Source organism: Panthera uncia (genome assembly GCF_023721935.1).
Source record: "Panthera uncia isolate 11264 chromosome A3 unlocalized genomic scaffold, Puncia_PCG_1.0 HiC_scaffold_12, whole genome shotgun sequence".
NCBI lineage: Eukaryota > Metazoa > Chordata > Mammalia > Carnivora > Felidae > Panthera > Panthera uncia.
In genome coordinates, this window is record NW_026057579.1 from 8,723,684 (window position 1) to 8,746,427 (window position 22,744).

Here is a 22,744-nt window from a genome sequence, read left to right on the forward strand (position 1 = left end):
GTTCAAAACCATTGCCAAATTTCTCATTGGCATTCTTCTTGGAACTCTAGTAAGTCCTGGGGTCCCATATGCCTAGACTCTGCTCAGTATCACATATAAAGATACACGGCAATTTTTAAAAGGTATTCCAACTTTATTTACAGATCTCAAAGAACATCACAGAACCCATTTATGGTTACAGAGACACACGTGGGTTCCATTCTATTCTCTCTCTATATAAATCCCCAAACTCTTTCTCTAGGACCTAGTTGATTGGGCTTTTGGCTACCTCCCTTCTCCCTTTCTTCCAACACTTTGAAGGTTGACTTAACTCCTTTCTAGCTAAATTATTCCCCTTCTCTTCTCATTTCCCCACTCAGGTCTACATTCTTTTTACCTTAGATTACACATCACAAATATAGCAAGCTAGGGCAAGCTAGAAAACACTGCCTGGGAGAAGAATAGATATTCATATCTCAATAAATCATCCCAGAGCATAAGGTCTTGTTATGGAAGCCAGTAACATTATTTTCACTTTGAATGTTTCAAAAACAAGATTTGTAAACACTTTCTGCTTCTTTTAAGTGGTCCTTTCTTGAATGAAAGAAAGAAAGAAAGATTGCTCACCACTGCTCTATACTCTCAAACTTTCAGAGATCTTTCAGAGATCAAACTTTTAGAGATCTCATGATTGATTCTACCGTCTTTACTTATAAGACTCACATTTACACATCACGATCTAATTCCCTCTTGCACTTCCTAAATCTGTCACTGTCCTTGTAATGTCTCCTCCTTAATGCCCTTTCATCCCCTCAAACTCAACATACTTAAAAGTGAACTCACATTCATTCCAAATTTAGCTTCCCCTCAGGACTTCCATATTTCCATTGTTGGCATTTTAAGAAATTATGTTTATTGCCCAGGTGTAGTATTATCAGAAGAAGAACAAAATGGGGCCAGAGAGACTAATTAAGAGACTTGCACCACATAACAGAAACAGACTGCATTCAGATTTGCAGACGTGGTGTTTTGGGTTTATTTGGAATGACCTGAGAGTTAGGTGAGAGGTAAACCCTAAATACCAGGATCAGCAACTTAAGAGTATTATACTTTTCAGCATTAAAATTCATGTAAACATTTTCAGATATTGATGCTCAATTAACAGTTTCGAGGTTGAGATAGAGAAAGACTGCCTATACGTGGTGCCACATTTATGCTTGTAAAAGGCTATTCACAAATTTCACAGAGGGGTCAGCTATTTGTAAATAAAATACAGAGCATCAGGGAAATTTTCATGAGTTTCCTTCCTTTTGTTATTACGTCAACACAGGTTTAAACCATTCTGATGGTATCAGATGCTTAGCTGGGGAAGTTCATAACTGAGTCTTGATTTAAACATATATACATATTTTATTTTTTTATTTTAGAGACAGAGAGAGTGGGGAAGAGGGGCAGAATGAAAGAGAGAGAGAATCTCAGGCAGACTCCATGCTCAGTGCAGATCCTGACACGGGGCTTGAACTCGTGAACCATGAGATCACTGTGACCTGAGCCAAAGTCAAGAGTCAGATGCTTAACCGACTGAGCCACCCATGCACTCCTAAACATATATATTTTTAAAAGTATCTTTAAGTAACCAAGATGATCAGATTCCAGGCAGGAAGTTTGGCTCCCATACCAAGAAGAAATATGCCTTGATCCATTCAGATGGGCTTTGCTATGAGCTCAGACCCAGCAAATGGATCCATGTCCTAGGCAGAGATCTGGGTCAGTTTGAGAAATGGGTTATCTTCACATCACCTTGAACTGTGAGCAGGGGTAGGAATAATGGAAAACTCCTGGCACTTTATTTGAATTATTTAACTTAGCTTTTATTGCTATTTTTTTGGTGTGTTTTGATCAAGAAAACCTCCATACTAGGTTTAAACCAAATTAGTGAATTTTTTTTTCCCAAAGAGATGAACTTTCTAGATCTATAAGCAGATAGCTTTACCACAAGTTTTGTTGGGAGTGGGGGTTGGAGTCCTCCTAAGAGTAAGAATTACTAGAATAAAGTTTTCTTCTTCTTCTTCTTCTTCTTCTTCTTCTTCTTCTTCTTCAAGTTTATTTATTTCTTTTGAGAAAGAGAGAGAGCGTAAGGGAGGGGCAGAGAAAGAGGGAGAGAGAGAATCCCAAGCAGGCTCCTCACTTCAGCGCAGAGCCCTACGTGAGGCTTGAACTCACGAACCATGAGATCACGACTTGAGCCAAAACCAAGAGTCAAGAGTCAGACGCTTAGCCAACTGAGCCACCCAGGTGCCCCTAGAATAAAGCTTGTTTAAAAAAATGCCAGCATGATAACGCTCTGGGCAATAACCTACTCTGGAAAAAGTGTATATCACCACATTTGTTCTGGACCAACTCGATCTGGCCCCATAGTGGCCTCACTCTATATTTGGGAACTAAGGGTCAGGGCAATGCCCTTTAACTGGGAGTATCTAAGGGGAACTGTAGGCTAGATATTATGTAAAAAGGAACCAGGAAACACTATGCTGTAATCTACCGTGGGATAAAAGGTTAATATAATCAGGAGTTTCATCAATAAGATTATCTTAGCATCTCTTAGTCTCTTACCCAGCCTGTATCCCACCTGTACTTTCTTGCAGTCCCTTGATACTTTGTTACTTATTTTTCACACAGCCTGTACCCCTCAAGGATTGGTTGAGTTAAAAAGATATTAACTACAGTGCTGGCCAAACAGCACCCCCTCAAACTCCTGGCTTCTCAAGAAGATAGGAAGTTCTTGTCTATCCAAACAAGGCTCTAGGATCTTGTCTAATTTGTTTGTCTTTTCAAGACCTCACCTGGTAGCAATATTGGGTAGAGGTATTCTGTGCCTTGTTTTGTTGTTGGTGTTGTTATATGTGCTTGGTGATGAGAAAATGGTATCTGGTCTGATGAACTCTTGGCAAGACAGGAAATTTATAGTAGGATGCACAAGACCAGGTTTCCTGTCCCCAGAATTTTATGGCAATGAGGTTTCAAGAACTCTTCTGATGATATGATTAAGAGGGGAGCAAATGTGGATTTTGGAGATTTTTAAAATCAGGACCCAAGGGCCAGGTTGGACTTGAGGATTATATAATCTGAATGGCATCCCTTGGTGTGGAGCAGTACAGCGGCCCTGAGTTTGTCGTGGCTATAAAAAAAAAAAACCAAACAAACAAAAAACTGAATCAAAGTATAGGCTAAAATATAGTGTTCAGATAACAGGTAGTTATAATCTTCCTATCGTCAACATTGATCAGACTGCCTGTGGAATACTGAACTCACCTCCTGGTGCCAGAATTTACAAAGATATTCACAGGGCCCCTGAGGGGCTCAGTCAGTTGAGTGTCTGACTCTTGGTTTTAGCTCAGGTCATGATCCCAGGGTTATGGGATCAGGCTCCCTGTGGGACTCTGTACTGAGCATGGAGCCTGCTTGGGATTCTCTCTCTCCCTCCCTCTCTCTCTCTCTTTGCCCCTCCCCAGATGGTGCTCATGTGCACGTGCACTCTCTGAAAATAAATACACATTTAAAAAACACTTACTTAAAAAATAAAGTGAAAAAAAGAGATATTAACGCATTAAATGTGTCCATAATGGGGGTGTCTGGATGCGATGTATGAAGACTATAATGTATGACCAAATTGAAGGGGATCTGGGAGAATAACACTAAGAGGAGACACAATAGCAGAGCAGGGACTATGGACTTCAATAGTTAGACTGACACTGACCTCCATAGTGACAGATCTGGTGACACTTTTCTGTCTCCCTCCTTGTCAGTCTCTTTCTGGCATTTATCACAAGCTTGATCACTCTCTTAAAATTCCCTCCTTCGCTTCATTGATATCAATTGTACTAGTTCAGCAGATGGTAAAATTGAATTAGAAGTGTAAGATGCACCTGTGAAGGATAAAGAGGGAAGGGAGCAGGAGTAGGAGGGAAGACTCTCAGACTGCAATGCATGGCTTCATACCTGTGAAAGGAGAGAAAGAAGGAAGAAGGACTGGGTAGGAAGAGCCTCAGTCTGCAGGGACGCTCTGTAACTGGCTCAGTAGGCTCACGGGGGGCCCCGGGGCAAAGCTGCCCACTAGAGGAAATTCCATGGGCAGGAATGGCCGGCTGTGCTCAGTCATTTGTTGGGAGCATCTGGGGAGACTGAGACCTCTGCATGAGTTCTGTGATGGATCCCAAAGGCATGGTAGCTGGAGGCTGTCAGCGATTCACACTCCTACAGCAGGTGCTTCCTTGAAGGGCTCCTAAGTGGTACACACCTATGGCTACCATACCATTCCATTTCCACATAATGGATTCCACCTTCCTAGCCTCCTTTGCTAGATCCTCTGCCTTTGCTCACAGTCTAAATGTTGGGGTTTTCTAGGAACCTGTTTTCTGCCTACCTATTCTACTTATTTTCCCTATGAGAATTCATCTCAACCCACAATTTCAAAGACATCACCCAATGTTGATGCTGAGTCCATATGTTCATTCAGACCATCATTCTCTCCCACCTGGACTGCTATAATGGTCTCCTATTCTCCCAGCTCATCCCCAGTCTTGCCACCTGCCTTCAATTCATTCGCCACCTGCAGCTGGTGGACTATTTCTAAGGAGCAAATTAGACCATGTTACTCCAGTGCTGAAAACCCACCAACAGCTCCCTTTTGTTCTCAGGAAGAAATGTGAATTATTCAACACAACTTACATGCTCCTTAATGGACTGGTCCCTGCTTACCTTCTAGCCTCGTTTGTCATTCTCCTTAAAAGGAACTACTTTAGTTTCTTCAAATGTAATCTCTCGGGGCGCCTGGGTGGCGCAGTCGGTTAAGCGTCCGACTTCAGCCAGGTCACGATCTTGCGGTCCGTGAGTTCGAGCCCCGCGTCGGGCTCTGGGCTGATGGCTCGGAGCCTGGAGCCTGTTTCCGATTCTGTGTCTCCCTCTCTCCTCTCTGCCCCGCCCCCGTTCATGCTCTGTCTCTCTCTGTCCCAAAAATAAAATAAAAAAAAAAAAAAAAAAAAAAAAGTTGACAAATGTAATCTCTCTACCCTTGGTATGGAGTATACCTTCTTGCCTGGCTAATTCTCTACTTGTCTTTTAAGTCTCAGTCTGGAGGGTCCTTCCTCTGTGAAGACTTCCATAACCTGCAAAGACTAGATTCGGTGTCCTCCTATGTGATCCCAGAAACTGTGTGATAAAGGGCAGGTGAAATCTTGGTTGTGAATCTACAGAGGGCAGTGAAACACCACTTGGGTGCTAAGTATTGGAAATCGGAGGGACAATATTTTACATACCAGAACTTCTCTCAGGAAATATACTATATGAGATAGAAAGGAATACTACAGTAACAGTTTGATGTGGGTGACAGTTCTCCCAAGGACATGATAGGCAAACATTCTCAATCCAGTCACCACCACCCCTGCCCCATCCTCCATCCCAGCCCAACCCTAGACATTCAGAAATATGTGTGGCTATTTTTGTTGTTGATGCCAGTGTGGCTGGGAGCAGTATTAAAATAGAGGACAGTCCCACACAAGGAAGAATTGTCCTACCCAAAATGCTAATAAAACCTCCATTGAGAAACACTGTACTGAGACATATGCAAATCTGGGAGCAGAACTGAATTGCTCAGAACATCAGAGTGGGAGTTGAAAGTTGACACCTGAGGACTTCCATCTCCACCTACTCCCCATGCAGAGCTCTACCTTACCTGTAAATAAATGTAGAGTATACCATTTAAAAATACACTTGTTTTTGAGAGAGAGTGAGAGAGAGCATGCACACGAGAGAGCAGGGGAGGGGCAGAGGGAGACAGAGAATCCCAAGAAGGCTCTGTGCTGACAGCAGAAAGCCTGATGCGGGGCTCAACTCTTGAACTACAAGATCATGACCTGAGCCAGAGTCAGAGGCTTAACTGACTGAGCCACCCAGGTGTCCCTGTTCAAAGAAAATTTTTTAAACATATATTGGCTTGAAAAAGAGCCAAATTATTAGCCCAAGGAGCACCTAATAAATATCTCCTTCTAACTCTGCTTCCCTGCACCCTAGTACTTATCTCATTGTAAAGGAATTATCTGAGAATTTGTAGCCTCAACTAGAATTCAGGCCTTATTTCACATTCAGAATCTAATGTAGTGTTTGGCGTGTAATAGATAATATATATTTCTAAACTATGACTCTTAAAATTTAAAAATTAGCCCTGACACCTTTTCTAAGTTTCAACTCTATGTTTTTTTTTTATGTTTATATATTTTGAGAGAGAGAGAGAGTGAGAGCGAGCAGGGGAGGGGCAGAGAGAGGGGGAGAGAGAGAATCCCAAGTAGGCTCCATGCTGTCAGAGCAGAGCCCGATGCAGGGGCCCCACCTCACAAACTGTGAGATCATGACCTGAGGTGAAATCAACAGTTAGAACCTTAACCAACTGAGCCACCTAGGCACCCCTCAACTCTATTTTTCGTCACTAATTTTACATTTACAGTTGAGCATCTCAATCTTACCAGGTAAGAAACAGAATCATTTACTTCGACCTAACGTTAAAACCCAAGTAACCCTCATACCTCTGTTATGGCAAATGCTATCACCCTCTTGGGACCTTCTCAGTTGTTTAAGCCTATTTGTCACCCATTGTCTACCTGTTTCCTCACCCCACAGACCTTTAAGTCCACAGTCCAATGATCTTTATGTTCTTTGTCTTCTGTCTTCAGCATCCCTGGCCTCAATTCAGGTTCTCTTGTATATGTTATTGCATTTGTTTTCCTAAATAATATCTCCATTCCTATCCCCGTGACTTGTCACCCTTTAAAGCATTCTAAAATGGGGTGAGGGGAGTGGGAGGTTGGGTTAAATAGGTGATGGGTCTGAGTGCACTTGTAATGAGCATCAAGTAATGTATGGAATCGTTGAATCACTATATTGTACACCTGAAACTAATATAACATTGTAAAAAATAACAAAGTTACACTTATACCAAAAAAAATGTTAATTCTAAAATATGTTCAAAATAGTAGCAATTAATACTCTGTGGGCTCACTGTGGTAAGGCACTGCTGACTTTTATTTCGTTTTGACTCCATAACAGCCCCATTTTGAAATAACCTCCTCAAGGTCATTCAGTGAAGGGACAAAGCTAGGAATCCAGGTAGCCTGACTCAGAGCTCTGCTAGGCTAGGCTGCATGACATCCTGGAATTCTCTGTCATTGTGTTACATATGTCTCCATCTGATTCTCCTCCTCTGGTGGATGGCCTGGTTGTCGTCTTTTTGAGCCAAGGCCTGCTTTGTGTTCCTTTCCCAGAGCTGTTGGTCTACTGAAATGTGAGTGGTGATTATGAGGTCAGTAAGTCAAGGAAGTGGATCTGATGGATAGTTCAGACAAGAAGTCTTCAGGGTAAAACTGAGAGCTGCTACAGAGACCAAAGAATCCCTAAGCCACACACCCATGAAGGATGGGCTAAGAGAAGGGTGGTCTGAATATACTGTCCATTTTAGCCTTTACCTGCTCCCTACTGTGCGATGCTCACATGGGTGAGTGCTTTAAGGGGCTTAGGGCTAAGTGGCCAGCCTGGAGCGTACGACCTCCCCTTTATTTCTTTGGCTAACTCCAACACATTTTTCAGGATTTACCTTTAGCATCCTTCCTGTATCTTCCTGCCTGCATTCCTGCCCCTCTTCTGTGCTTCTCAGTTATGTGAGACTGCCTGAGGGCAGGCACTGTGGCTTTTCTTCTCTGTATTCTGTACCACTAGAATTTAATAATCATTGACGCTAAATGCATGACAGGGAGGCAGATTTGGGCTTAGCATAAGATAATTTTTTAAAATTTGTTTTTGGGAGACAGAGAGAGTGGGAGTGGGGGAGGGGCAGAGAGGGAGACAGGATCTGAAGCAGGCTCTGCGCTGACAGTGGAGAGCTGAACGCGGGACTCAAATTTACAAACCAAACCGTGAGATCATGACCCGAGCCAAAGTCAGACACTTAACCAACTGAGCCCCCCCAGGTGCCCCAAGAGAAGTTTTAAAAAGTATACTGTAAAGCAGAATACAGATTAGTGACTGAGAGCCTTCATGTCTTACCCTGTTCAAATTTCAGCTTTCTATTACCTTGAGCCAGCTTAATCTGTCTGTACCTCAAAAAATGATATTATGTCATTAAGTTGTTGTTGAGAATTAAATGAGATAATACATGGAAAATACTTGGCTCAGTTCCTGGCACCTCATAGGCACTAGGTAATGCTAGATATTACTATTGTTTTTATTATTGTTACTTGGCTCATTCACTAGCACTGTCTCATAACAAGGCGGGTTGCTTTTGGAAGCAGCGAGTTTCCTTTTGTTGAAGGTATTCAGGTAGCAGTAAAGACAGGATAGATGCTGTAGAAGCAGTTCTTAAATTGAAAAGATTAGATGACTTCTAAGGATGCTTTTAATCACAGAAAAGGGAAGCTATTTCTCAGATTCAAAGAAAGTGTGATCATTAGTGTTACTTCTAGCAAAGTTGAGAAGCATTGGAATAGGAAAAACAAAGACATCGGATTTGGCATCCGCATGTATCTATATTACAAAGAACAAAATATTTTATTCATTGTGAGCCGTTAATTGCAAAAGCCCTTTTATTTATGCTGTAACCCATATGGCAAATCAGGCCCTTACACGAAAATCAATCCCTTTTCAAAAGGACTAGCTAGCTCGGCCCTGCCAAAATGGAACAAACAAAACCTTAAAGACTGTTTCAGTCCTACTGAAATGTCTTTTCCCTTTGAAAGAAGTCTATTAGTGATGCAAATGCAAAGTTATCTGCACAGATGATAATCCTAGCGAACAAAACAGTGAAACCATTATGAGGTTCTCTTGCTGAGAATTTGGCTCCCCCGCCCCTGTTAAAAAGGCAGAGAAAGCGAGTAGAGCTGATTCCTATTTGGGATAGTTTATTAGGTCTGCTTATCTGAATCCTGGACTAATTATTCTTATGTTTGGCTTAAAGGGGCCAAACAATTCTCCAAATGTGGACAAGCTGAAGAAAGGCCTGCAGTCTGGGTCCCTAGCAAGTGCCTTAAACAGGCAAAAGCAGGAATGGAGTAACATTTATATTCGGGAGTTCAATTTTCAAGATACCAGAGCCTTAAGGTAAGATCTAGCTAGAAGAAATCCAATGATAAGCACTCATGTGGGAGTAATTTAAGTGATGTGCACATGTCACTCATGCTTTAATTAAAACAAAACTATTTGTATGGGTGAAGAGACGGTCATTTTCCAACACCTTCTCTTCAATAGTTACTCAGAGTAAACAACTTCTTTGAGAACTTAATATGCAATCTTCCTGTGGGCAAAAGGATTGAAATGAGAAAAATGAGGCAGTTAACTGTAACTGGCTTGACTATTATTTGATTACACTTATTTTATCCTTAAGAGGTTTGAGAAGACCTAGTTTTTCAGGAGTCATCAGGCATTAGGGAGCACTAGTGGTTAGAAGGTGTGGTGCCTATGGATATTAGGAAGGCATTTCTGAAGCAAAGTAGTATTGTCAAAGTGGCCCTCACCTACTTGGTTAAAGCTTTTGGACATGCCTAGTGGACGGTTTATTGAGAACAGAAAATTAACTCTCCATGTCCACACGCTTTCTTGAACAGGTATTAACAGGTGGAGCCGGTGTCCACAAGACTGGATGCGATGCTCACCATCTGGGTCTCACTCTGGGTGGGGCTTTGGGTAGGTACACTAAAGAGCTTCCGGATCAATCATGTGTTTACATTTCAGGCGCAGGATGGGTCTTGTTCACACCCCACCCTCCACCACCTTTCCTTCGCAAGGTTGCTCACAGCTTGCACTGTCCCCGCCCCGGGTCTTTGATAATCCAGGCGTCTCTGGTGAAGAAGGTCAACCACTGTTTTAATTCTGGGCTCTGCCAGCTTCCCACGCTCTCCACTCGGGCTGGTGAGCAGCCGCTCAGCGTGTTTTTCCCCCAGAGCTTCCCACGCCCTACCCACTCCACACGCCTCCTGGCTGCCTTCCAGGCCTGCCCTCTTTTGCAGCCAGGCAGGCCAGCTCCAGTGTCGGATATCTAATCTAGCAAGGTTCACTTTTCTCAGGGGCTTTCCTCAGGGCCACCCTTTCCCCGCAATCTCAGAAGGTCTCTGGTACTCGGCTGTGTCTTCTGCGTGCAAGTGCTTCTACAAATAAACTGGGGCTCCTGGCTGTCTTGCAAATTAAAACTTTACTACCTGCTTAAGGTTGGGACGTGATACAGCGACATCAAACTTCGCTGTTCAGGGAATCAGAAGCGAAAAGGAGCTACTTTTTTTCCGTCCCACTCCCCGCGGCCCCTGGGACAGGCACACCTTCCCCGCAAGGCTCGGCCGCAGTTGGGCGCGGGTCGGCAGCGCAAGAGTCCTGCTCGGGACGAGGGTCTGGTGCTGCCGGGCCGCCCGCCCACGCCCGGCAGGCGCGCGGAGCAGGAGCGCGCACGGGGCCGCACGCGCGCGGGGCCGACGAGCGCTCCCTCCGGGATCGCGGCTGCGCAGTCGGGCCGGAGCCGGGAAAAGGGGGAGGAGGGTGGAGGAGCCGGAGTAAGGGGAGGGGGAGGAGCGGCGAAGGCGGAAGCCATGTTGGAGTTGCACCCCGAGCGAGGGGCTGCGAGCGTTCTCCTCTCCTTGTGGGTGTGACCCGGGTTCGGCTGGCGGCGGACTGCGGGGGCGGGGACGGTTAGCTGGGTCGTCGTCCGCGGCGGCGGCGGCGTGAGAGGAGCGGCGGCGGCCGCAGCGTGGAGCCGGGCGATTGTGACCGCCGGGGGAGCAGGGGGCCGGCCGCGGCTCCCACTCTCCGTGTGGCCCCCTGAGCGCCCCCCCTCCCCTGCCCGGGAGGGAGGCGGGGGGCACCCGGGGCCCGCCATGAACCCCGGGTTCGATTTGTCCCGCCGGAACCCGCAGGAGGACTTCGAGCTGATTCAGCGCATCGGCAGCGGCACCTACGGCGACGTCTACAAGGTAAAGGCGAGGGGCCGCGCGCCGCCGAGGCCGCGGGGTCGGGACCCGTCGCGGGGAGGGCGGGGGGCGCCGCCGCTGCCCCCTGGGCACCCGCGTCCGCGCTGTCCCTCCGCGGGAGGCGCGGGTGCCCCGGGAGCAGTGGGGGAGGCGGAGGAGGAGCGGGCGCCCGGGGGGCTCTGCTGCCTTGGAGCGAACAAAGGGCCAAACGAGTCACCCCGAGACCTCCGAGCCCTTACCTGAACCCTCCCCTGGACGCGCAGTGCCCGGCTAAGGCTGGACGCGAGCGGGCCGCTCTGCTGGTTACAGCGCGGAGAGGGTCTGGCTGTTTGCTGCATTGGCAGGGTCAGAGCGACGAACCAGACGGCGGGGGTTTGGCGTATGTCAAACCGGTGTCCATCAGACGGACCCGGGACTGCCCGCCGTGGGTCGGGCACTGCTGCCCACCGGGCGGGCGGTAGTTTGGAGCCTGGGCAGCGTCCGCCCACAGCCCCCCAACCTCTGGCCTCTTAGCATCCGCATACCAGTTTTCTTTTAATCTTCCAAGTATTGACTTGGGTCAGTAAAACAGATCTAGTTAGTATAATTTTTTTTCCTGTTTTGGAGAAAAAAAGCAACTTTGTTTTCTCCAAATTGAATTGGACTGTGGTGCCTTATTAAACTTGTTTTTGTCAGTGACATAGAAGATTCAGATTCTTTTTTTTTTTTTTTTTTTTTTTTAACGAATACTCAGCAAGGGTATTGGTTTGACTGGGTTAGAATTCAAAGTCCATTAGTCGTCCAGCTTTCCTGTTGTAAAGGTACCCCTTGTAATGTGGGAGATAAATCACCCTTCCGTGGCCAGCTCAACTCTTGGCCTCATAGAGACTGCCAAGATGGGGATAGCGCCAAATGTGGCAGCAGTCTTGATTTATTTGTGTATTTTCTTACTGGTGACTGACTGAAGTACAACTCCTGTTTCACATAACATCAGAGGATGCACAGAGAAACTTAATTTAACTTTGGAAAGTTTTGTCTTAACTTTATTTTGCCCACGGATGGCAACTCACAGGACAGCCAGGATTCTGCATTCGTCTCCTTTTGTGGATGATTTGCTTTCCGTCATCACCAGTCTCATCAGTTTTTCTCATGAGATAATACAGGCGTTTTGTGCACACCTGTTATCTATACGGTACTGGGCATCTAAGCACTTGGGTTGTAGCAGAAAAAGATAGACATGTTCCTAAATCTTACTGGGAGTTTATCTATTTTGGGGAGGGGGCAAGAAGACCATTAAACAACCACTTAGATAATTATTTTATTGCAGTTTTATTTTGTGCTGCCCAGGAGAAAAGAAGATTAGGATTAGGGTGATGAGAGCACAGTAACAGGAGGACCTGATCTCTGGGGAGTCAGAGGCAATGGGGAGAGAAGATTATGTCAGATAGAGGCACATAATCTGCAAAGGCTCTGAGGCCCCAAGGAACAGGGGGAAGATTTGAAAGGCCTGAATGGCCTGAGAAGCCAGAGAAGGAGGGTGGCCCTAGATCATACAGGCCCCTTAGGTCTTATGAAGCGGTCAGATTTTTCTGTAGGACAATGGGGAGCCATGGTAGGGTTTTCCGTGGAAGAGTAAAATTAGATTTGTACTTTTAAAAGATCTGCCTTACTGCAGCGGAGATCGGAGGGGAAAGAACAGTTAGGCAGCCATTGCCACAGTCCAGGTAAGAATGACCATTGGCTGTGTTTTGGAATTGGTGTGATTATGAAAGTTGAAGTGAATGGATCCAAGTAGATTAGAGCTATTTAGGGGAATCTAGTTATATTCAATTGAAAAGGTGACTAAAACTTTACTAGTGTGTAAGTCTTAGGTGGCAGTGTGTACAGTAAGTTCTTTTCAAGAATAATTGGCCATGTATTTACTATATTTAGAAAAAACAGCTGGTAGTTAAGCCACATGATTAAAAAGAAAAAAAAATTAAGGCCTATAATTTCCTAAGGACTTCTAAGTGCAATACAGGTATAAGTTGATTACTCGTCATCTGTTTAAAGTAATGATAATGAGAACTAACATTTGTGGAGTGCTTATTCTTTGCTAGGTACCGCTGTAAGGTTTTTCCGTGTATTAATTTACTTACTGCTTACAGCAACCCTATGAAATCGGTGCTGTTATTAACTCCATTTTGCATTTGAGGAAACTGAGGCACAGGGAAGTTGTGGTAACTTGCCAGGGTGGGTAAGTGGCAAAGCACAATTCGAACCTTATCCTTTAGAGACTGCATTCTTAACAATAGCAGTACTGCCTCTATAAAGATAGGATATGAGCAGGTAATGTCTTACTGAATTTTCCAGTGGAGAAATCAGGGCACACCTTTTAGTTCAGCATACGTGTTGTAGCCATACTCTGTGTTAGAGTGGATCTTGAAGCAGTAGTCGGAATCCCTAACTCCTACTGTGCAGCCAGGCCTCTTTGTTTTTGTAGAGTCTGCCAAGTGGACACCAGATAATAGATGCTTGATCCCTGCGCCAGACTTTTCCAATACCAGGGGCCCAAAGCAGAAAACTCCATGTGGTTTTTGGCATCGTACGCCCTGCTTGCTAAATCACCCAAAGCTTAAGCTGTTTGTATTTTTGTCTGTAATCACGTCCACATATAAAGATAAAAGATTTTTTTTTGTATTTGTTTGGCTGTTTTAGATTTTTCTTAATTGTACAAACTGTGTTGATTAGAGAGGAGTACATAAGAGGGTTTGTTTTCAAAAGCCAGTGTGTATAATGTGCTCCTTAATTTGTCAGTTTAGGTGCTAAAAATGGAATAATCAGATTAAATAAGTTAGAGACTTAATTGTTTATAGTCATTCTTGGAAGGTGGGTGCTTCAAGGGATTTTTATTTTCAAACTGTATCCTAATGTGATAACATGCTTGTTTAAGGTGGCATGGTTTAGTTAAAAAGCACTGAAGTAGAATGTGGAAGACCTGGAATTTATTAGTTGTGCAGTCTTGTAAAATCATTTAGCCTCTCAGCTGTTTTGTTGTGAAGGTGTTATTACCATCATATGCCTGTTTATGGTGTTAGATAAATGACTTGAGTTTTACCCAACAAGTTTTCATTTTTTCTAGGCCAAAAAATACAAGTATACATTCTCTCTGCACTACCTTAAAGTACGTGAAAATAGAGTTAAAAAAAAAAGTCATACTTTTAAATGTCCTGTAACTGTATGGACTTTATCTGTGAGATGAAGTATTTGTAGCATCAGTTACCTAGGGACCTAGGAGTTGACAACTAGAGAGCTCAATGACTGGGCCTCAGGAGGTCCTCTGACATTAATAGGTTTAATGTATGTATATGTGTATATATATATGTGTGTATATATATATGTACATATATATATGGGTGTTCTTTTGGAGAGATGGCTTATAGTGTTCATTACATTTAGAAAAAAGAAAAGAATGAACAATCTATAGGTTTGTCATTTCAGAGAGTTCTCTTGGAGAAATTAGGTAGTTTACCAGATCACATTATCAGTGTTTATCAACATTAATAGGATTTTCACATGCGTTGTACTATTTTTTCTCAGGTAGCTTTTTCAGTTCGTCATATTCCTACACCATGTCTTGTTGTTTTTCTACATTTATTGCTAGAGAGAAGCAGAAGATACTAAAGCTGGAGATAGGGTAAGGCAAGGATGTTTGAAGGACCAGTCTTACTGTGTCTGTAAGGAAGTGTCTCATCTAGTCTTATGGCTTAAGCTTGATCCTGTGAATGACTCCCAAATGTGTTTCCGGTTCGTGCTTTCTCCTGAGCTCTAGCCCACTGTCTCCACCTGACCTCTTTCTTTACAGAGCACATCTGCCTCCAGATGGCCTTTCCTTATATTCCACTTCTGTCAAAAGCCCCAGTGTTGGCAGTTTGCTAAGGCTTGGGGCCTTGGAATCATCTTTTATTCCGGACAGGACTTTGTAGGCATTTCCCAAAATGTGTCTGGGATGCTCCAGAGAAAGCACTACTATCAGTATACCGAAGACTGAGACATCATGTGGTAAAGAAACCTGTTAAATATTGCTTAACCCAGCAAACTCCAAACTTGCTTGACTGTGGGATTCTTTTTCTCTGTAATCCATATTGCTTGTCCTTAGAATCAGTGTCCTGTAGAGAACATGCTTTGGAAATGTTGATATTGATTTTATCTGTGTGTGTTTGGAAGCCATTCCCTGTGAAGCAGAGGCTGCACTGTTGCTAAGCATCGAAGTAGCACTCACATGGTAGTCTGGGTAAACAGACGGAGTCTCTATGAAAGCTGATAGGAGCAAAACGGAAGATTGGGCAGTGAAATCAGAAAATTCATTTGTTCAAGCATTTAGTGAATTGTGTTGGCTTATTTGTAGCTCTGTATCTTTCAAGGTGTTCTGATTAATATCCTCAAACACTATTTCTTTCATTATACTCCATGTTTATAAGATTGGAAAACTCAGTTCTGAAACCTAACTTCTTTTGAGGAACATGAATACCTTAAGCATGGAGAAAAGAATAGCTGAAGGAAAATAAAGCCTGATTGTCTAAGGCTATGCTTATTTTTTACTTAAATGGAGGACAAAGTCTAGGGGGACCTGAGGTCCTAAACTTCAGAAAGGTGGTTTGAGTATTTAAGGTAAAATTAAGGTAGAATTTTCCAGCATCAGTAGTTACTTGAGATGGCAAGTGACAGTGGGACAGATTGTGGGATCATTTTTCTTGAGAGCTTTAAAAACAACAACAACAAAACCCAGGTTATCTGACTTTGATATGGATCTGACTCCCTAAAGGAGGTGCTTACCTCCAAGGTTTAATATGTATACATATTTACTTGTGACAGAACATTTAATACATTATTTTGTATTGAGAGTGAATAGTTGGTAGTTCTCTTTTGAGAGTACACTGAACAACCATCCTACATTGAATAGCAATACTGTGAAAGGAAATGTGTTAGGGACTGTGAGCGGAGTAGCAAAAATGACAAGATTTGGCCCTTGGTATTTATAGGGACGTAGAATGTGGACCTACTTTTAGCTATCATAGTTTTGAGTTCAAAACCTTTTTGATTTCTTCTTTTCTATTATATTAAATCTCTTACTGGCTGAGAGATTGTCTAGACACCATAATCTGGACAGATGACTTCTGTAGCTTAGTAAAATGGTTTAAGAGCTGGGTTCTGTCTTGGGGCGCCTGGGTGGCGCAGTCGGTTAAGCGTCCGACTTCAGCCAGGTCACGATCTTGCGGTCCGTGAGTTCGAGCCCCACGTCGGGCTCTGGGCTGATGGCTCAGAGCCTGGAGCCTGTTTCCGATTCTGTGCCTCCCTCTCTCTCTGCCCCTTCCCCTGTTCATGCTCTGTCTCTCTCTGTCCCAAAAATAAATTAAAAAACGTTGAAAAAAAAAAAAAAAAAAGAGCTGGGTTCTGTCTGGAGTCAGAATGCCTGGTTTCACCACCCTTAGCCAATTACTTAATCCTTTTTTCTCTGCCTCAGTTTACTCAGCTGTAAAGTAGTGATGCTTAGAAAAGGGCCTTGTACTCTGTGCCTCGAATCATTAATTGCTTCCAGTATTATTTATTACATATTTCTTTTGCTACTGGCCTAACCTACCCTGCTTCTCATGCTCCTGCCTCAGGGTTTTTGCACTTGCTGTTCTGGGCCTGAATTCTGCCCTCCCCCGATAGCTATATGGTTTGCTTCTTTGTTTCCCTTGGGTTTCAGCTCACATGTCACCTTTTAATGTGTCTGTTCCTTACCACCTTATAGGAAACAACACCCCATTCTCTTTTTTTTAATGTTTTATTTATTTTTGATAGAGTGTGAGCAGGGGAGGGGCAGAGATAGAGGGACAGAGGATCTGAAGCGAGGTCCGTCCCAGTAGCAGCAAGCCCGGTGCAAGGCTCAAACTCATGGACAGCGCCATCATGACCTGAGCCTAAGTCCCACGCTCAACTGACTGAGCCACCCAGGCACCCCACCCTACTCTTAATTTTCTGTCTTTAATAGGGATGCATCCAGATTTTGTAGGGCCTGAAGTTTATATAGTTTGGGGGGGGCCCTCATTAAGTAAATAAATAAAAATAAAAAAGTTGGTATAAAAGTGAATATTTAGAATGAGAAAAGATGTCCCAACAAAATGTTGTAACCTTAGAGTCGGGTCCTTTTTTGAGATCTCTGTAGGCATTTACTCAGAAGTGGTCTCATAAAATGCTCCCTGTTAGCATCCTGTTACTGGTCACCGTCTATGTTCTGCATGTCCCAGTAATTCTCAGCCCTCACAGAGGCGAGTGAGGAAGCCTGAACTTGAAGTTCTGTTAGCTTTATAGAAAATTCGCCCTCTGCTCTCTTCCTAATTTTCGTTTTTATTATGACGTTTGTCACCTTCTATTTAGTTGTGTATTTCCTTTCTCTTCCTACTATAGTGTAAATCCAGGAAGCTGGTGGTTTTGTTTTGTTCACTACTGTGCCCTAGTGTGTGACACATATTAGACTCTCAGTACATATTTGTGGAATGAATGAATGAACTGACAAAGGGAACAAACTATATGCTATGTGAGTTTAGAGAAAGGAGATCATTGTTTCTGGTTGGGAGAAATCACGGCAGGTTTTACAGAGAAGGTAGCATTGGGCTGGATTTAAAGTTCTGGGGGGCGCCTGGGTGGCGCAGTCGGTTAAGCGTCCGACTTCAGCCAGGTCACGATCTCGCGGTCCGTGAGTTCGAGCCCCGCGTCGGGCTCTGGGCTGATGGCTCGGAGCCTGGAGCCTGTTTCCGATTCTGTGTCTCCCTCTCTCTCTGCCCCTCCCCCGTTCATGCTCTGTCTCTCTCTGTCCCAAGAATAAATAAAAAAAACGTTGAAGAAAAAAACATTTAAAGTTCTGGCAGTAGTGGGTACAGAATGAATTACGCATTGTGGATTATTATTAGGCCTAAACTAAATCAGTAGGCTTAATGTGAGTATCTTTTGCATGTTAAGTGGTGGTCATACCTATTATGTGCATATGAAGATACTCTGTCATTTTAAACTAAAGACTTTTAGTGACTAGTGAGTATATGGAGCTGTTATGTATTGGTTTTATTTTGTTTTTTAATAGAATTAAACTGGGCTTTTAGGAAAGGATTTTGTTTACCAGTACCAAAAGGCCTTAGATTCAAGAGATGAAAACATGCTATTTTCTGCTTTAGCTTTGTCAGTCTTTTTTTTTTCCTGGAGGATGGATGCCACGTTTCAGAGTTCCAGGCTGCCTTGACCTGAGATTGTGGGTTTGCATTTCTAGTGTGACAATGCATTGCTTATCTTAGTCCTTAAACTCTGTAGGAGAATTTTAGATTTGACTGTGAATTTTAGTTACGTTTAAATAAGACTTTTATTTTGTTTGAAGTTTTGTTAGAAGTTTGAGATGGTCATCTACCTTCTGCTCAAAAAATCTTCTCTACATTGCCTGTGGACGAAAGTGCATCTTTTTAAGCCTAACATTAAAGGCACTGTCCTTTTTGCCCTCTGGCCCCTAAGAATGAGTTAAGTTTAGGTAGCTGGGAGGGGGCAGGGAGAGAGAAGAGGCTGGCAGAGAAGGGAATGGGGCGTTGGTATTCCCAGGTGTATGTAAACTATAGGGGTAAAGGCTTGGGGACTAGAAGAGAGGATTAACTAACTTGGAAGGCTTGTGTTGGGAGCATGGAGAAATAAGATTTGCTAGATAAGGGAGGGCCAATTTTAAACTTCTTGGAAGCCAGATAAGGTTATTTAGGTATGAAGTGGTAGCTGTAAAGGTTTCTGTACAAGGAGTAATGTTGAAAGTGCTCAAGATTATTCTGGCAATCATGAAGAAAATGGATCAGAGAGGAAAGATGGAAATATCTGCTAAATAGAATCTGTGATTCTTGAACTTTTTAGTTTCAGAACCCCTTTATGCTTTTAAAAGTTATTGAGAACCCCAAGCTTGTTTGTTGTATCTATTGCTATTGACTATCTTAGCAGTTAGACATAACCGAGTTTTAAAAAATGCCAATTTATTAAAAAGAATAAACTTATTACATGTCACATAAGTGATATTTTTATGAAAAATAACCATATTTCCAAACAAAAATTTAGTGAGGAGAGTGACATTGTTGTACATTTTCCAAGTCTCTTTAATATTAAATAGAAGACAGATTCTCAATTCTTCGTTTATTCTATTGGGATATTTTGTTTTGTTGACATATATAAAAAAATCTGATCTCTCATGTATTTGGAAAAGGAGAATATTTTAATAGCCTTTTCAGATAATTGTGGGTATTTTCCTCTGATTCTTTTCCACAACTTGACAGTTCGTACCTTCTTAAAAGTTAGTTATCATGTGGAATCCAAGACCATATCAATGAAGCTTTCTTACTCTTATGTTAAAAGTCTCTTCTTGGACTTAAGTGGATCTTTTTTTTTTTTTTTTTAACATCATGCATTGGTCATTTAGAAAATAGAGATTATTAACTGAGTTATCCTGATCTTACCAAAGTTTCCATATTTCATTACACAAGGTCAAAAATCATCATTCCTCTTGATGGAAAAGCTTTTTTTTTTTTTGAAGTTTATTTATTGAGAAAAGGGAGAGAGGGGCAGAGAGAGAGAATCTCAAGCAGGCTCCACATCAGCACAGAGCCCGATGTGGGGCTTGAACCCACAAACCGTGAGATCGTGACTTGAGCCAAAGTGAAGAGTCGGAGACTCACCTGGCTGAGCCACCCAGGCGCCCCATTGGCAGAAAAGTTTTGAGGTACTGATGGTAGATAGAAGTTTTCCAAGATTCATATTTCTCTCTGAAAGTACTAAATGTATCACTTGCAATAAATACTGTTGGTTTTTTTCACTGAAGTGACATTCATTAGTTCATTTTCAATAAAATTTCAAATGCTTAAGCATGAATGACCAGTTAGTCAGTTCTTTTAAATAAAAAATGGTGTTCTGTAGAAAAAGTGGCTAGTTCAGTTTGCAACTCAAAATCACACATGCTGTTCTTTGAGACAACCATTGTACTTTGGTATGCAGTGGAAGTGTTTTGTGGATATCATCAAATAGAATATTAAAATGACTTGTATTAAGGGTTAAGAATTAATAAAATCAATAATTATGCTTCAATAAAGGCATTCTTAAGTGAAACTGGTATTTTGTTGTTGTTGTTTTGTTTTGTTTTGCTTTTCCTTTTGAGTGCGTGGCAGTGAAAAATACGGTGACTGGTAGTACATTGTGGGACCACTGCTTTGATTTGTGCCAAGGCACCAGCAGTTTTATCACCATTGCTTTTGCTTTTTTAGTGCAAATGTCAACATGGTAAAAGGAGGCAAATAACATTTTCATATTATGAAAATCATTTTGTCCTTTCAAACCCTCAAGATAGGGACTCTCAGGGATCCACAGAATTGTGCTAGAATATTATATGGAATAAGCTAGGGGTGAGGTACGTAGTGATGGAGCAGACAAGGTGAGAAGAATGGCAAGGAAGGAACTGATGAGAAGCATCATGAAGAAACATTTGATGGGGCTTTGTGAAGAAATATGAAGATGGAGAAAGACGATTTAAAGAGGACATCAAAAACTTTTTTTTTTTAATTTTAAGGAGGCTCCATGCCATGGTGGGGCTCGGACTCATGACCCTGAGATCTGGAGTTGCATGCTCTACTGATTGCACCCCAGGACTTCAAAATTTTAAGCTTGAGGAGCACATAAAATAGTTGTTCGAGCCAATTAGTAGTGGGAGAATGATGTCCGTTACAAAGACAGTAAAGGTGAGAGGGAGGAGCTCGGATGGAAGTAGGGATCTTTTACTAGAAAATAGGTATTTGTGAGATTCGTCATCGTCGTTGTTGTTGTTGTTTGCTGTAGTTTCTCTGAAGAAACACTAATAGTGACTTTTCCTTTTTCTGTGGAGTGTAACAGTTCTTTGGCAGTGTCTTTAAGACTAATGAAAATTGGCCAGGGTCAGTACCTTTCTCCCAGCACTTAACTGAGGGATTACTGGAGGACCTGCAAAGATATGTCTTCCTGTTGAACTGTGCTACACATTTGAATGGTAACTAAGGTAGGAATTAGTGGAACAGTAGAATATGGACTAGATATTTTTATTGTGCCATACATTTTAAAAATTTTGTTTTATTCTTACAGCATATACATTATGTATACATCCACATCGTTAATAATTTTAAAATGATCTAACTCCCAAGAGATAAGAGATACTCTTAGTATTTTGATATATTTTCTTCTGTTTTTTTAATAAGCAAATATTTTACAAAGCTTTTATGCTGTTATGTATTTCTAAGGTAGAATTAGTCTACTTACAGGGAAATGATTTGATCTTAGTGTTCAGTTAGGAGAGTCTTAACAGGGGCGCCTGGGTGGCTCAGTCGGTTAAGTGTCCAACTTCAGCTCAAGTCATGATCTCACAGTCTGTGAGCTCGAGCCCTGCGTTGGGCTCTGTGCTGACAGCTCAGAGCCTGGAGCCTGCTTCAGATTCTGTGTCTCCCTCTCTCTCTGCCCCTTCCCTGCTCATGCTTTGTCTCTCTCTGTCTCAAAAAAATAAAAAACATTAAAAAAAATTTTTTAGAAGAGTTTTAACATACAGAAAACTGCATAACCCACACCCTTATTAAGAAAGAACATTTCCTTAACCTCAGAAAATTCCCTCATGCCCCTTCCCAGTCTCATATCCCCCTCTCCCATGGCAATCACTATTCTGATTTCTGTCAGTGTAAAAGCTTTTTTAGAACTTCATGGAAATGAATCACAAGTGAGTTGCCTTAGCACCTTTGACGATAAATATATGGGGATATTCTGGCTTCTGTTGTGTTCTGTTGAGCTGTATGGCTGTACTTGTACCAGTGCATCACAGTCTTGCTTACTATTGTTTTATGGATAGTCTTGGATTCAGGTAGTGAGTCCTCCAACTTTGTTCTGTTGCTGTTTTTTTTCCAAAACTGTTGGCATCTACTTTAAGTCCTTTGTTTTTTCCATGTGAATTTTAGAATTGCTTTTCAAATGATATAAAAAAGCCTGCTGGGATTTTGTTTGGGAATAATTATGAACTCACAGGAAGTTACAAAAAGAGTACAAAGGGGTCTTGTGTACCCAACACCTAGCCTCTCCCAGTAGTGACATCTTTATATGACTACAGTGCATTATCAAAACCTGGAGCTCGATTGGCACAGTGTGATTTAACTAGACCTTGGATTTCACTGCTTTTTGCATGCTCTCATTTTTACGTGTCTTTGTGCATAATTTTGTGACATTTGATCATGTAGATGGTCCGCTGGGATTTTACTGGGATTTTACTGGGATTTGGTAGGATCTGCAGCTCAGTTTGTGGACATTTGAGATCTTAATAGCATTGAGTCTTCTCATCTATGAATATGTCATTTCCCTCTATTTATTAGATCTTTGTCTTGTCAGTGTTTTACCTTTCTTTTCTTTTTTAACTTCTAAATTTTATCCCTAGTCTTTTCTCCTAACATTGTAGTAAAAGATAACTATTAACGTAATATTTCTTCAAGGTGGTGCAGTAATCGAATGTTCAGTTTTTATTAAAATCTTCACTGTATTAGTAATGTCTGACTTCCTTTCACTTGACCTTGTACATTTTAGCTCTGAGCATGTGGACTCCTTTTAAAATTGGCAAAAGTGAAAAGAAAATGGGAAATGACTATTTAAAATCTGTTCACTTGAGCTTTCTTATCTGAAGATTAAAACAAAGTCTTTAAAAATCTGAGATATTTTTATATATGGGTTTATGTGTGCATATTTTGTAGATTTCATATTTT

General features: G+C 42.3%; 1 protein-coding gene across 5 annotated transcripts in view; it reads left to right on the forward strand.

The window, feature by feature from the left end:
• Window positions 1-10,594: 10,594 nt before the first annotated feature.
• The window catches only part of MAP4K3 (mitogen-activated protein kinase kinase kinase kinase 3), a 207,365-nt gene continuing 195,215 nt past the window's right edge, over window positions 10,595-22,744 (forward strand). For all 5 annotated transcript variants that reach the window (XR_007462406.1, XR_007462407.1, XR_007462408.1 and 2 more), the window contains exon 1: window positions 10,595-10,976. Coding sequence is in view for 1 of the 5 variants with exons in the window: in XM_049652249.1 (XP_049508206.1) it covers window positions 10,881-10,976 (96 nt within the window). In the remaining 4 variants the exon portion in view is untranslated. The remainder of the gene's footprint in view (window positions 10,977-22,744) is intronic.